At 48.0% G+C, this 16,618-nt stretch overlaps 1 protein-coding gene across 2 annotated transcripts in view; it reads right to left on the bottom strand.

The window, feature by feature from the left end:
* The window catches only part of Tbx5 (T-box transcription factor 5), a 63,781-nt gene that overhangs the window by 22,299 nt on the left and 24,864 nt on the right, over positions 1 to 16,618 (bottom strand). For both annotated transcript variants that reach the window (XM_045132691.1, XM_004664156.2), the window contains exon 7: positions 14,253 to 14,344. In XM_045132691.1, the coding sequence (XP_044988626.1) occupies positions 14,253 to 14,344 (92 nt within the window). The remainder of the gene's footprint in view (positions 1 to 14,252; positions 14,345 to 16,618) is intronic.

The raw sequence follows: 16,618 nt of genomic DNA, 5'->3' as shown, positions 1-16,618 counted from the left end.
CAGAGAGAGATAGAGACAGAATGGGCGCGCCAGGGCATCAGCCACTGCAAACGAACTCCAGATGCGTGCACCCCCTTGTGCATCTGGCTAACATGGGTCCTGGGGAAACGAGCCTCGAACTGGGGTCCTTAGGCTTCACAGGCAAGCGCGCTTAACCGGTAAGCCACCACTCCAGCCCACCACTTTTGTTTTTTGAGAGAGAGACCAGGTTCATCTCAAACTCCCTGTCCTCCTGCCTCAGCTTCTCAAGTGCTAAGATTACAGGTGTGAGCCACCACCCTTGGCACATTACATTTTGGAAAAGTGGTTCTTACCTTAAAGGGCTCCCAGTGGTCTGTCTGAGCTGCTCCCTAAAGAGCAAGTATTTTAGGCTTCTCAATTTCTTTCTTTCTTTGTTTTTATTTCCTTTTCCTGTTGCTGGTTTTCTTCGAGGCAAGGTCTCACTCTAACCAGGCTAACTTAGAACTCAACTTTGTAGTCCCAGACTGGCCTCAAACTCACAGCGATCCTCCTACCTTTGCCCCCCAAGTGCTGGGATTAAAGATGTGCACCACCATGCCAGGCTTGGGGCTTGTCAATTTCTAGGGAAAAGTCTATACACACACTTACTACCCAAAAGGTGTCTGACATCCCCAAAATGTTTTTTTTTTTTTTTTTTTTTAGCAATCACCACAGAGGTGGCTCTGGAATTATGGTAAAAAAAAAAAAAAAAAAATCAGCAACCCACAACACAGGACACTGTCCTTTGTCTCACCTCCACCTACACAGGTTGAAAGCAAGGCCTGCCTCACAGTACAGCTGGGAGCCCTAAGGAAAAAGCTTCATGAAAAACTATTGACAATGGGACAGAGAGAAATCACCAGTGAAGATACCCAACAGTGGACACTGCAAGGCTTATACTTGGCCAGCCAGGCCAAATGAGCCAAGGGGTGCAATAGTGGCATGTCTGTTATGGGGAAAACCAACCACCCTCTAATTTCACTGGAGACCTATTCCATGGGAGGGAATACATCCCTGATACTGAAAACCTACAACAAGGGTAGTCATGAGCCCTAGGGTGTAACATCTGCTGGTGTCTGGCTAAATGTATATACTATGCTCACCAAACTACCCAGTAAGCACTTCTTTTAATGTTCATACCCATATATTAATGCTACTCTCACTTTATTTTTATTTTTTGGAGGTTGGGTCTCATTCTAGCTTAGGCTGACCTGGAATTCCCTGTGTAATCTCAGCATGGTCTCAAACTCATGGTGATCCTCCCACCTCTGCCTCCCAAGTGCTGGGATTAAAGGCATGTGCCACCACACCCAGCAACTCTCACTTTTTGGTTAGAGAACCTTCTCTTTTCAGGTGGCAGTGACCTTGGGATGACTCAGAAGGTATCATGGTGCTGGAAAGAAGTGACTGGAGTGCTCAGTACTGCAATATCTCTATCACACCTTCCAAGGCTCAGGGTCTATTGTGGAAGAGGTGGTGGAAAGAATGTAAGAGCCAAAGGAAGGGTAGGACTCCTTACAAGGTGCTCCTCCAGACACAAAATGGCCTGGATATCCATGTCCTCACAGTGCCTGACACTACCTACACAAGACCATCATAATAGGAGGAAAAGATCATGACATCAAAATAAAAGAGAGACTGATTGAGAAGGGGAGGGGATATGATGGAGAGTGGAGTTTCTAAGGGGAAAGCAGGGGGGGAGGAAATTACCATGGGATATTGTTTACAATCATGGAACTTGTCAATAAAATAAACAAATAAATAAATAAAATAACATTATTGAGGGGGAGAAAGAAAAACTATTGACATAAGCTGGGTATGGTGGTGGACACCTTTAATCCCAGCATTCAGGAGGCAGTAGTAGGTGGCTCATCTTGAGTTGAGGCTAGCCCGAGACTGCAGAGTGAATTCCAAATGAGCCTGGGCTAGAGTGAGACCCTACCTCAGAAAAATGATTTTGTGGGCTGAAGAGATGGCTCAGCAGTTAAGGTGCATGCCCGATAAGCCTATGGACCCTGGTTCCATTCCCCAGTACCCACGTAAGCCAGGTGCCAAGGTGGTACATGTGTCTGGAGTTTGTTTGCAGTGGCTAGAGTCCCTGGCATGCCCATTCTCTCTCATAAACAAATTAGATAAATAAAGAAAGAAATAAAATTTTAAAAAATGATTTTGGGGGCTGGAGAGATGGCTTAGCGGTTAAGCGCTTGCCTGTGAAGCCTAAGGACCCCGGTTCGAGGCTCGGTTCCCCAGGTCCCACGTTAGCCAGATGCACAAGGGGGCGCACGCGTCTGGAGTTCGTTTGCAGAGGCTGGAGCCCTGGTGCGCCCATTCTCTCTCTCTCCCTCTATCTGTCGTTCTCTCTGTCACTCTCAAATAAATAAATAAATAAAAATTAAAAAAAATGATTTTGGGAGAAGAAACAGGACAGTGTTAAGGAGAATCCTTCCAGCAGTAGAAAGCTGGAAGAACCTGGACTAAATTTCTTTCTTCCCAAACTGCCCCTTGAGCTTAAATGGCTTGTCTTAAGGCCTCACAGTTCCTGGGAGAAGTCCTGCAGGTGTCGCTGGGTCATGAGGAGGTAGGTAAGTCAAGAACATGCTGATGACCCGTGGTTCCAGTGATAAGCTCGACCAAGACCCTCAGAGCAGTCACTTTTGAGTGAATGCTAAATGATCTGTGTACTACTAGAAGACTCTTGTTTCTCCACTCCCAAACCTTTCAAACCCTACACTGGAAGATCTGTGGGAAAACACAACTGTGGGTGAAAATATTAACTATTGGGCTGGGGCGGCTGGAGCAGGAAGGGCTTGCTGGCAGGGGTGGGCATGTCTAGAAGAGTATTTCAAACTTGGCTATAAAGGCAGTCACCTGGGGAATTTACAGATGCTAAGGTCATCCTCCTGCAGAGTCTGACTCGCTGTTTGGGGCACAGCATGGGCGCTTGAGAACTTTAAAAGTTCCCAGGAGGAAAAAGTCTTTCACACACAAACACAAAAAAAAAATGTGGTGTGAGGGCTGGAGAGATGGCTTAGCGGTTAAGCACTTGCCTGTGAAGCCTAAGGACCCCGGTTCGAGGCTCGGTTCCCCAGGACCCATGTAAGCCAGATGCACATGCATCTGGAGTTCGTTTGCAGTGGCTGGAGGCTCTGGCATGCCCATTCTCTCTCTTTCTCCCTCTTTCTCTGTCTGTCGCTTTCAAATAAATAAATAAAAATAAACAAAAAAATGAAAATAAAAAGTGGTGTGATTCCATTTATACAAAATTCTTTAACAGACAAAACTAACCTGGGGTTGGGGAAATTGCTTAGGGTCAAAGTGTTTGCCTGCAAAACCAGAGGACCCAGGTTTGATTCCCCAGTACCCACTTGAGCTAGATGCAAAAGGTGGCACATGTATCTAGAGTTCGTTTGCAGTGGCTGGAGGCCCTTCCACACCCATTCTCTCTCAATCTGCCTTTCTCTCTCTCTATCTCTCTATCTCAAACTACTGAATAAATAACCTGGAGTGGAAATATCAGATCATCTCTTCTTGCAGGAGGAGGCAGGAGAGGGTTCTCGATTCCCATAGCGTTCCCTTCACAAGCACGCTTTTGGTTTTTTTAGAAAGCGGAAGGTGAGCTTCTGAGTATGCGTGTGTTTCGCTCTGCAAATCTAAGCTAATGACTCGTAGTAAAACTGCATCATAGTTAATGTCGTACACGTGGGAGGGTTGAGAGTGAAAAGTGCTCATTGCTGTGGCTTATTTCCAAAAGCTTCGGGAAAAATTAAAAAGGGTAGGTGGATGGACGGACAGATGGGTGTTTGATGGATTGGTTGGATAGACAGACGGATGGATGGATGGACTGAATGAATGGATAGATGATGGGTGATGGGCGTATAGTTTGATATTTGATGAATTGGTTGGCTGGATGGATGGATGGATGGACGGATGGATGGGATGAGTGAATAGATGATGGCTAGTGACTGGATAGATGGATATATGACAGAGCAGATACATAACAGAATGTTTGTTCTCAAACCCAGGCAATATGTCTTTGAGTGTTCACTGCATTAACCCTTCCATGTCATCTATACGTCTTAAGTGAGTAAGTCAGTAACACAGTGGGGAGGGCCCTGTAGGGGGTTCTGATGTTCAGTCAGGGTTGAGTCTGAGATAGAGGAGTGTCTTTTCTCCTAAAGAGTCCACAAAGGGACTTGGTTTCTTAAAATGTCATACATCAACCTTCCTGCTCATTACTTGGTCCGAAGGGATTATTCAGGGGTGACCAGAGGACACCTCCGTCAAGTGCCACTTGGGATAACTTTTCACAAGAAGACTTGTGCCCCATCCCAGATTCTCGGAAAGGGGATGTAGAATTGCTACTCAGACGTGGCTGAGCGGAGCCCACACACATAGAAAATAATAATAAGCTGGGCGTGGTGGCACGCGCCTTTAATCCCAGCACTCCGGAGGCAGAGGTAGGAGGATCGCTGTGAGTTCGAGGCCACCCTGAGACTACATAGTGAATTCCAGATCAGCCTGGGCCAGAGTGAGACCCTATCTTGAAAAACAAAAACAAAATAAAAGAATAATAATGGGCAGCAGGGAGTGTAGCTCATTGGCAAAGCACCCACAATTAATTTAAAATAAAGCTGGAAGGCTAGAGAGATGCCTTAATTTTTAAGGCACTTGCCTGTGAAGTCTAAGGACCTAGGTTCAATTCCCCAGAGCCCATGTAATCCAGCTGCACAGGGTGGCACATGCATCGGCAGTTTGTTTGCAGTGGCTAGAGACCCTGGTAGACCCATTCTCTCTCTTTTCCTCTCTCATTAAAAATCAAATAAATTAAATAATAAAATAAAAAGATAAAAATAAAGCTGGGAGAAGGATCTAAATATTTATTTATTGATTTATGAGAAAGAGGCAGAGAGAGAGAATGGGCATGTCAGGGCCTCCAGCCACTGCAAACAATATGTACCACCCCATGCATCTGGCTTTCCATGGGTTCTGGAAAATCAAACCCCAGGTTGTTAGGCTTTGCAGGCAAGTATCTTAACCCCTGAGCCATCTCTCCAGCCCCTGAATAGACTTTTCTTAAAAGACACACAAGTGGCCAACAGATGCCCAACTTCACACGCCCCGGAGGAAATGCCAATCAATCTCACACCTGCCAGGAAGGTGGCTATCGCAATGATGTGAGATAGCAGGTGTTGGTGAGGAGGTGGGGAGAAGGGAAGCCATGTTCACTGTGGGTGGGAGCATGCTTTGGCACAGCCATTGTGGAAAACATAATGGAGTTTCTTCAAGAAACTATAAATAGAACCACCATGTGACCTAGCAGTGCCTGGCTGCCTGTGATTCCAGAGAGAGTGGATCCAATGAGTATACTCCACATTCATCACAGCTCTGGGCATGAGCGCTCAGACATGGACACAACCTTAATCCATAGATGAAGGGATAAAGAAATGTCCAAAGATGCCGGGCATGGTGGCGCATGCCTTTAATCCTAGCACTCAGGAGGTAGAGGTAGGAGGATCACCATGAGTTCGAGGCCACCCTGAGACTACATAGTGAATTAGTGAATTTCAGGTCAGCCTGAGCTAGAATAAGACTCTACCTCAAAAAACCAAAAAAATAAAAATTTAAAACTTTAAAAAAGGTCAAAAGAAGGAAGGAAGGAAGGAAGGAAAAAAAGGAGAAAGGAAGGAAGGAAGGAAGAAAGGAAGGAAGGAAGAAAAGAGGGCAAGCTGGGTGTGGTGGTGGACACCTTTAATCCCAGCACTCGGGAGGTAGAGGTAGGAGGATCGCCACGAGTTTGAGGCCACCCTAAGATTACATAGTGAAAGACAGACACTACCTAAAAAAAAAAAAAAAAAAAAAAAAAAAAAGAGCGAGAGCTGGAGAGATTGCTTAGTACTTAAGGCATACTTGCCTGCAAAGCCTAAGGACACAGGTTTTAATTCCCCAGTACTCATGTAAGCCAGATGCACAAGATGGCACATGCATCTGGAGTTTATTTGCAGTGGCTGGAGGCCCTAGTGCACCCATTCTCTCTCTCTCGTAAACAAATAAATAATTTTTTAATTTATTTGAGAGAGAGGAAGAGAGGGAGAGAAAGAGATAGATAGAATAGGTGTGCCAAGGCCTTCAGCCACTGCAAAAGAACTCCAGATGCATTCACAACCTTGTGCCTCTGGCTTACGTGGGTCCTGGGGAATCAAACCTGGGTCCTTTGACTTTGCAGGCAAATGCCTTAACTGCTAAGCCATCCCTCCAGCCCATAAATAAATTTTTTTATCATTTAAATTTTTAAAAAGATAGAAAGAGAACAAGAAATGTGAAGGTAAGGTACTACTTGGCCTTCAAGAAGAAAGTCTTTCATTTGACAAGACATGAGGGAAACTGGAGGATGCTCATCCACGCATGGAAAGATAAAGGCCCCGCCCTTAGGGGGAGTCTAATGGCCGCCAGGGGCTGGGAGGTGGGGCGGGGAGGTGTTGGTCAAGGGATGCAAAGCTCTGCTTAGGAATCAGCTCCGGGAAGCCACTGTACACAAGGGAACGGAGTTGATGACAGTGTTCTCGACAAAGAGGAGCGACGTAAGTAAGCATCCCTAGTGAAGGAGGCAGGGGAAGAGAAGGCAAGAGGAGAGAGGAAGGGAAAGGAAGGAACAAGGGAAGAAAGGGAAAACAGGAAGGGTAAGGGGACAGGGGGAAAATGAAAAGGAAAGAGAAAAGAGAAGAAATAGTAATTAGGTGGGGTTATTGGTATGTTAATTGCCTTCCTTGTGATTACTATTTTATGATTCTATACATCAAAATGTAAGTACACCTTAAAATATAAACATGTTGTCAAGTATGCCTCAATAAAAATGGAAAAACTGGTTGAATGATCTAGTGTCTCCCTGAACCATCCCCCCACCGAGAAGCAAGGGTGAGAAGGTAGGACACACAGTGTCCCAGGAGAGGAGGGAGGAGGGAGACAGTGTTCCAGGAGAGGAGGGGAGGAGGGAGACAGTGTCCCAGGAGAGGAGGGAGGAGGGAGACAGTGTCCCAGGAGAGGAGGGGAGGAGGGAGACAGTGTCCCAGGAGAGGAGGGGAGGAGGGAGACAATGTCCCAGGAGAGGAGGGAGGAGGGAGAGACAGTGTCCCAGGAGAGGAGGGAGGAGGGAGACAGTGTTCCAGGAGAGGAGGGGAGGAGGGAGACAGTGTCCCAGGAGAGGAGGGAGGAGGGAGACAGTGTCCCAGGAGAGGAGGGGAGGAGGGAGAGACAGTGTCCCAGGAGAGGAGGGGAGGAGGGAGACAGTGTCCCAGGAGAGGAGGGAGGAGGGAGAGACAGTGTCCCAGGAGAGGAGGGGAGGAGGGAGACAGTGTCCCAGGAGAGGAGGGGAGGAGGGAGACAGTGTCCCAGGAGAGGAGGGAGGAGGGAGACAGTGTCCCAGGAGAGGAGGGGAGGAGGGAGAGACAGTGTCCCAGGAGAGGAGGGGAGGAGGGAGACAGTGTCCCAGGAGAGGAGGGAGGAGGGAGACAGTGTCCCAGGAGAGGAGGGAGGAGGGAGAGACAGTGTCCCAGGAGAGGAGGGGAGGAGGGAGACAGTGTCCCAGGAGAGGAGGGGAGGAGGGAGACAGTGTCCCAGGAGAGGAGGGAGGAGGGAGACAGTGTCCCAGGAGAGGAGGGAGGAGGGAGACAGTGTCCCAGGAGAGGAGGGGAGGAGGGAGACAGTGTCCCAGGAGAGGAGGGGAGGAGGGAGACAGTGTCCCAGGAGAGGAGGGAGGAGGGAGACAGTGTCCCAGGAGAGGAGGGGAGGAGGGAGAGACAGTGTCCCAGGAGAGGAGGGGAGGAGGGAGACAGTGTCCCAGGAGAGGAGGGGAGGAGGGAGACAGTGTCCCAGGAGAGGAGGGAGGAGGGAGACAGTGTCCCAAGAGAGGAGGGAGGAGGGAGACAGTGTCCCAGGAGAGGAGGGGAGGAGGGAGACAGTGTCCCAGGAGAGGAGGGAGGAGGGAGACAGTGTCCCAGGAGAGGAGGGGAGGACAGAGGGACAGTGTTCTAAGAGAGGAGGGAAGTACAGAAAGACAGTGTCCCAAACACAGTGGAGGGGGAGGTAGAGGGCCAGGTAGAGGTGAGGAGCATGGTCAGTTCCAAGGCGGCCAGGCAGAATACCCCCAAGTCTGGGGGTGAGTAGTAAGTGGGATCTGGTTAGCCATGGTGTCCTGAGTGCCAAACTTTCCCACTGCCTCTGGCTGGAGATCAGTCAACATCCAGGGACTTCAGTGCATTAGGAGTCCACTCAAAGAAGAGAAGGTGCATGCCGCTTCACTACGCATGACCAACACTGAGGTCATCTGAGCCCCGCCCTGCCCTGTGACATGGCCATACTTTGCTAGCTCCTAACCAAATCCCTTAAGTACAAATTGGGCATCCCAAATCCAAAAGTCCAAATGCTCCAAGATCTGAAACATCTGGAGCACCAACATGATGGTCCAGGTGGAAAATGTCCCACTTGCCCCGTGCCGCAGGCTGCGGTGAAATTGCATTATGTGAGCTGGACTTATGGCTAGGCGGTTAAGGCGCTTGCCTGCAATACCAAAGGACCCAGGTTTGCTTCCCCAGAACCCACATAAGGCAGATGCACGAGGGGGTGCATGCATCTGGAGTTCGTTTGCAATGGTTGCAGATCCTGAAGTGCCCATTCTCTCTCTCTCTCTCTCTCAAATAAATGAAATAAAATAAAAAAGTTTAAGTGCGGTAAGTGCAGGTTGGGGTGCAGCTGAGTGAGGGAACTCATTTGACAGGTGCCCAGTCCGGGGCTCCATACCCAGCAAAGACACCAACACAAACACATACCAAAGAACACGCAAGGGCAGTAAAAATGCACACCAAATCACCTTCGGGGCTGGAGAGATGGCTCAGCAGTTAAGGCACTTGCCTACAAAGCCTAACGACCCAAGTTCGATTGCCCAGTATCCATATAAAACCAGATGCACAAAGTGGCACATGTACCTGGAACTCCTTTGCAACAATTAGAGACCCTAGCTTGCCCATTCTCTCTCTCTCTCTCTCCTTATAAATATAAATAATTTTTAATTTAAAAAGATTAAGTTTAAAGGGGAAAAGTTGGCATGTAAAAGAAAAATCACCTTCAAGCTATGTACATTAGACATCCGTTGAGTTCTATGCGTGAAGCTGGGTCCTGATACCTCACTGCATATGTGTAAATGACTCAAAGTCTACAAAACTACAGAATCTGCTCGGCTTCTGGTGCCAAGGATGCTGGCTAAGAGATGTCCAAGCAGGACTCCTAGCGGTGGAGTGCCCAGTCATGCCAACTATGGCTTGGAGAGGAGCACGAGGTGCCATAGGAGGCTCTTCCAGGTTACTGGTTGGAATCCATGCTTGGCTTGCCCTCACTACGCCCACCTCATGCTCTGCATCTTAACCAGCCACATGACCCTGACAGGTCTGTCTGGCACGTGGTTTCACTGGGACATACTCCGTGTCATCACCCAGTGCTTGCTGGGACTCGCTGTGGGTCAGGCACCTAGCTGTGACTTCGCGTGGGCTGGACAGTCCTCAAACCTCCACACGTTCTTTGACACTCTGTCTAGGCAGAGCAAGGATCTTTGTCTCTCCTTGAATCAGGGCCACTGGAGTGAGTCATGCACAATTCTCAGCAGGAGTGACACTATGTGACTTCCAAGGCAAGGTCAGTGAGGGACATTTGGCTTCTGCCATTGTGGACAAAGTCCCTCTTGGACAGGTCACTGCAGACATTCTAGTGGGCAGCCTGCAGAAAGCCACTATCAAATGCAGGCTGCTCAAGTGGATGTCCTGAACATCCGGCCTTGTGCCTCCAGCCACGTGCCTCAGCCCACAGGCACTGCCCAGAAGAGCCCTTCCCAAATTCCTGGCCCTCAAGTCATGAGCTAACCCAAGCACCCAGTGACACTCAACAATCTATGGCTGGTCTTTCCAGCACAGGTGAGGTGCAGGATGCACTGAAGGGGCTTATCCATCTGCGACCACGGGACACCAGGGGACTTTGAAAGCCTCACATTGGCTGACCTGGATTAAGTGTCACATACAAAGACCATGTGGGCTCAAGTTGGGGACCAGGACAACAGGCAGTCAGGGATTGTTTGTTACACAGCAATGTTGATGCGTGTGTGGATCCATGCTTCCCAAACACCCATGAATTAAAGGTTCTGTCCCCAACCAAGGGTGCTATTGAGAAGTGGCAGGGCATTTGGGACCCTACACCCTTCTCAAATGCCATAAACTAAGCTGCTTCCTGGGCCATAACTTCCTGCCACAGTGCCAATGGCCCCAGGCAACAAATCTCATTGACCATGGACTGACTGAAACCTCTGAAATTATGAGTGGAAAGAAACCTTTCCTCTTTCTAAGTTGATTATCACAGGTGTTTTGTTGTAGTACTAGAAAGCTGACTCACACAGCACAAGAACATCACTTTGTTCCATGGGTGAACTGGCTGTGGAGGAATCTGTAATCACCTCCCATTTTATACATGAGTTGGGGAGTCCCATAGTTACTCATGGCTCCCCCAAACTCCAATCCAATGGTGCATACTTGAACCCTGGCGCCTCTGTGTTGATTCGTTTTCACTTCCCCAGTGCCTGGTACACAGCAAACACTTAATAAATGTGTGACATGAATAAACAGATTGACAGATCCAAACCTGAAAACATAAACAAGTCACTGGGCTTCAGTTTCCCCTTCTGCAGTAGAGGGAGGTTGGACTGCATGCTGTCCCATCTCTGTGAACATTGCATGCTCTGAGAGTGGCTCTCCTCAGCATTCTGCCCCTACCCATGCCCCTCTACAGTTGGCTTTCAAAAACCATTGGACTTGGACCCTTACCCTGGCTCCCTAGGCTTCTCTCATCCTCTGCCTTTGGTTTTCCTGCCCTAGGCCAGAGACCTTTCTTCCCAGCATGTGCAAATCTCAGCCTCCTGGAGCTATGCCTACCCCTTCATCAAGGCTCTCCTGGCCCTACTCCCAGCCCTGGACCCTTTTATTCTTTGCAAGTTCAGAAGTTGTCTGAATACTGCTTAGAGACTGAAGCCAAGTTCAAAGAGAGGAATGTTCAGTGTAAAACAGAAAAACAGGGTTCAGCTTGGATTCAAGGGCTGGAGAGATGGCTCAGCAGTTAATGTACTTTCCTGCAAAGCCTAACCACCCAGGTTCAATTCCCCAGTAACCACATAAAGCCAGATGCATGGCTGGAGGCCCTGGCACACCTATTCTCTATATCTGTCTCTTTTCTCTCTACGTCCCTGCTTGCAAATAAATAAGTACATAAATAAACCTATTTTCAAAAACAAAATGAGTGATTCAAACAACAATGGGCTGCCCACTCTGCTCCTTGTGCTCCTGTGATTTCATGTTACCTTTCACAGTGTTCTGCACTCTAGCCCAAGCTGACCTGGAATTCACTATGAAGTCTCGGGGTGGCCTCGAACTCACAGCGATCCTCCTACCTCTGCCTCCCGAGTGCTGCGATTAAAGGTGTGCGCCACCACGCCCGGCTTGTTCTCCAAATCTTGACACCAAGCCTACTGCGAGGTGATCAGTGGGTCCCCTTTCATCAGCTTTGACAACTTCCCTCTCTCCCTTCCTTCTTTCCTATTTCTGCCTTTTCCTTCTTTCTTTTCCTCCCTTCTCTCCCTCCCTCCTTACCTCCCTTCCTCTCCTCTGTCTTCTTCACTCACTCCCTCACTTCTTTTCTCCATTCCAGAGAACTTAGCCTCCTCTATACAACACCATCTATGAAACCACAGCAGCCCCCGCCCAGGGCTCTGAGCACCATGCGTCTCAGGGCTGAGATGCAGGAACGCTGTCTTTCCCAGGCCGTTTTCCAGTGGTAGGCAGCCATTCTAAATAACCTCGGTGCGTGTTTTCACTGCTGGCTGCACATAGGAGGTTTAAATGGTTTGACTTCTTCAGGCTCTGCCATAAGCTCTCCCATTTTATAATAAGCAATGATTTCTCCTGTAACTGGAAACCGTAAATGAAGGCTTCTGGAAAATAACTAAGACATCATCTGCTTTTTTCCAAACACTGAACCGGGAGAAGAGAGAGAGTGGGGCGCGTGCCCAGGCACTCGCCACTGGAATCCAAGTTCGTTACGTGGAAGAGCTAAGCTGAGCCTTCGGAGCCCAGCCCCTCTTCCCTTCTTCCAATTGCTAGAACCATAGCTGATTTCATCCACGCCTGCTTTTTTCCCAGAGCCAGCTGTCACCGGGTGTGTGGGGGACAGGAAACAGGATTACAAGATTAACAGTGAGCTGCCCGGTCCTGCCTGCCTGTTATCACAGCTGACTACCACAGCCACTGTCCCCACTTGTCACTACCTGAGGGGCTGCAACCGAGGGGTGGATCTATGGCCCAAAATAAATCCTGAACAAGGGCAGAAGTAAGAGACACAGGGCATTTCCCCCCAAACCAGCAACTTGCATCCGAACGTCCTGAAGGCATTTTCTCACATGATTCTTATGAGAACCTTGAAAAGTGGAGGCTACACTTATTCATGCCCATTTCACAGATGGGACACTGAGGCTTCCCCTGAGTTGTGTGTGTGTGTGTGTGTGTGTGTGTGTGTGTGTGTCCACACATGTGGTGATCAGGGAAGACATTGGCTATCCTCCTCTATGGATTTTCTGCCTTCTTTTCCTGGTGCAGACTTTTTCACTGACCCTAGAACTCCTCTTATTTTCCCTTAGGATGGCTGACTAGGGCTCCCCAGTAATCCTCCAGTCTCTGCCCACCTCAAAGCTGGGGACTGGACTTAGGTCTTTGCACTTATGCACACTCTTCCCCACTGGGCCATCTCTCCTCTTCCTTTTACATCTCACACCTGTCCTGTGAGCTTCCAGCGGCCGTGGGGTTCCTGTTTGAGCTTGTGGCAAGGAGGAAAGAGGAGAGAGATGCGAAGGTCCTTGTCAGTGGCAGGCTTACTCAGGCAGGGCAGCCTGGATCTCCCAGCTGGGCACGACTTTGGCAGTGACTATGCTGCCTCAGTGATTAGTGAGAGTCCGGAATTTCCCACTCCGAGGGCCACAGGCAACAGGACCCTTCCCAGCTAAGATTTTGCTGTTATGTCACCATCCTTCTGACCCTAGGTCTAAATCAAACATCAATTTCAAAATGTAGATACCTCGACCGAAAAAAATGTTTCAAATAATCTTTTGAGAACTTAGCTATTTTGGCCATAAAAAAGCACCTTATGAATCTAGTCAAGAGGGAAACCAACAGTAACCCCAGGAATGCATAGGGGTGTGTTGCACGCACACATGCCTGAATGCAATGCCATATTTGACTGTTCCTTTTTTTTTTTTTTTTTTTTTACAGCATGCAGAATTAGAACTGGTAACGCCTGCTATCTAAAATTAATTCCCACAGCACACAGTCCTAAGACCATGTTGAAGCCACAAGTTCCATGGGGTCTCTGTCTCCTTCTCTCTCTTTTTTTTTTTTGACTGTGTCTAACTGATCTCCCTTCTCATTTCTTCCAAAAAAGTGAAAGAAAAACATCCTCAATGATTTCATTTTATTTTGAAATCCTAAACCTGCCAAAGGGAAAAGACAAAAGAAAAACAAACAAACAAACACATAACTCTTCTTGGTGAAAGGGATGGAGATGGGGTTTCTAACCCTCTGGCATATGGCAAGATGGTCTGGAAGTGTAGTATCAATAGGTGGAGAGAGCATTTGACAAACTGGGGCATGCTTACTCAATCCTTTCAAATCAAACCCAATTCCCACCGTATCCATTTGCACACACCCTCACCCAACCTCTTCTATTTGTCACATCAGTGACTGGGATCACAGAATATGTAAAAAGATTGAGCCATTTTTAGCATCAACTTCCAAACCCCCAGTGCCCTGGATACCACATGGAGGCAAGTTCATCTGTATTTCAGCACCCACCCCCCTCCGGAAATCAAGTCATTAGCTTTCTCTCATTTACTGAGAGTTGTTGCCAAGAAGAAAAGCCTTCATCAGCTGTGACTTATTGTTGGGGGGGGGGGGACAGAAAGGGCTTTAGGAGGGGGAGACACAGCAAAGACTGAGCAGAAACTTGCAGCCTTGGGTCTCTAGAGGGCGAGAACATGCTAGCCTCACCTGGGCCTGGAAACATCCACCCGATGAAGGGAATGAGAAAGGCGCGTAGGTGGAGGGGGACTCCTTCTGTGTGCAGAGAGGCTGGTGCGGGGAGACAGTGTGCGGGAGGGTGTCGCGGAAAACACTTCCTACCTTTGCATGCGTGACATTCTGTGAAGCTCCATGTCGTCGCTGCCCCGGAAGCCCTTGGCAAAAGGATTGTTCTCGATCTTCAATTGCGTGATCTGAGGGGAGGAGGGAGAGCATGCCAGTTTATACTCGATTGTGACAAGAGGACTTCGGACAACGGGACAAGGAGTGTCATGGGAACAGGAACGGAAGGAGTCCTCGGAGAACCCCAAGAACAGACTTAAGCCAGTCCCATCAACGGGCCCCGCCACTCCATTCCGGTTCAGGCTTTGAAAAAATACCCTAGCTCACACTGCTGCTTTAAAAGTGAGGAGGGGCGAGGGGGAAGGGAGCCAGGCGTGGTGGCAAAGTAGGTGGATAGTCATGAGTTCGAGGCCACCCCGAGAATACATAGTGAATGCCAGGTTAGCCTGGACTATAGTAAGACCCTACCTCGGAAAAACAAACAAACACAAAAAAGCGGGGGGAGGGGGCTAGGGAAGAACTTAGATTTGGTTTGTCCATTAATTCAAATATTCTGCCTTGTTCCAACTGTGTGTGCATGTGTGTGTGCATTTCAGAGAATCTAAGCCTCAACATTTGGTCCCCTCCTCCTTGGAAAGTTATGCGAGTTGTCATGGTGACTGCAGATCCCACATGGTCATCTCCCACTTGCAGAAAACATGTCCCTGTCATTGTCTTCCTGAGTCCTGCCACACTCACTTCCTAGTTCATAGTGTCATCGGTTCACAGAGCGCTGGCTGGCCCAGGTAAATGGCACCCAATAAAATAAATGCAGATTCACGGGATGGTCCCGTAGCAGGCATCCCACTGCCCCAACCTTCTACAGTTTTCTAGGGAAGAAGAGCATTGTCTGTATTTCTGTCTACAAAGCTTGGCGAAGGAACAAGGTCTTTTTGAACATTGTAGTTCCAGGCCCAGGACTTTAATTTAAACCATCAACACATACATAAGCATGAATGAACAGTAGCAGATCCAGGTGACAGCCGGCGTCCACATGGAATTTGCTAGAACAATTTCCTAAAAGCTGTGTGTGAATTGAATTTTCGCACATAGAATCATGTGACAGACACCAGAGCGTCATGACTCCACTGTTAACCATGTAAGGTTCCCTTTCTGAGTCATTGTCACCTCTCAGTGACATCTGCTCTCTGGTTTGCTTAAGATTTTTTTTTTAATTTATTTTTGCAAGCAGAGAGACATGGAGAGACAGACAGAAAGAATGGGCGTGCCAGGGCCTCCAGATGCTGCAAATGAACTACAAATGCATGGGTTACTTTGGGCATCTGGCTTCATGTGGGTACCAGAAAATCAAACTTGGGTCCTTAGGTTTTGCAGGCAAGTGCCTTAACCACTGAGCAAACTCTCCGGCCCAAGATTATTTCTTTGACTTAAATCGAACCACTTTTTATTCAAGTATATTTTACCCAGAAATGTTATGTCATATCTCTGTACAACTAACTAAAATTTGGTTGTACTAGAATCACATGCTATTTAATAAAAAGAAGACAGCTGGAGGAATTTCTGTATACCGGTGTCCACAGAGAACTCAGATCCCCAAGTCTGTGTTCTGGTTGCAAGAAGAGATTAATGCCGTGAGAGAAGAATTTGGAACTAGCAAGTCCTGAACTAAGCTTGTCTATCTCGTACAAAACCAGAGTGTTGACTGAAAAGCAATCAACTTTCCCCCCATAATTCTATCACGTTCAAGTATCGCTGAGAACATCTCACCCACCCAGCAGCATACAGACCTTAAATGACTCTGAATTTGGGGGTTATTCTTGGATGGGGAGTGGGGAGATGGCTTAGTGGTTAAGGCACTTGCTTGAGAAGCCTAAGGACCCAGGTTCAATTCTTCAATACCATGTAGGCCAGATGCATGAGATGGCACATGCATTTGGAGTCTGTTTGCAGTGGCTAGAAGCCCTGGTATGCCCATTCTCTCTCTCTTAAATAAATAAATAAAATATTTTTTAAAAAAAGTAATGGAAGGGCTGGAGAGATGGCTTAGCAGTTAAGGTGTTTGCCTGCAAAGCCAAAGGATCCCAGTTTGATTCTCCAGGTCCTAGGTAAGCCAGCTGCACATAGTGGTGCATGCATCTGGAGTTCCTTTGCAGTGGCCAGAGGCCCTGGTGCACCCATTCTCTCTCTCTAATAAATAAATTAAAAATAAAATCTTTTAAAAGAAATAATGGATTTCTCTTTCTCTGTGGTTTTTTATTTATTTTTACTGAATGTGGTATATGTATATATACATCCACCTTGTGTTGGTGAGCAGAATCTCTCACTAACTTGCAACCCACTAGTTCAGCTATGTGGCCAGCAAGCTCCAGGCATCCTCCGATCCCTAACTCCCCAGCTCAGAGAAT

This window comes from Jaculus jaculus, chromosome 13 (genome assembly GCF_020740685.1).
Source record: "Jaculus jaculus isolate mJacJac1 chromosome 13, mJacJac1.mat.Y.cur, whole genome shotgun sequence".
NCBI classification, from domain to species: Eukaryota; Metazoa; Chordata; class Mammalia; order Rodentia; family Dipodidae; genus Jaculus; species Jaculus jaculus.
Note: the sequence above shows the minus strand (reverse complement) of the source record. Positions and strands in the feature narration are given on the sequence as shown.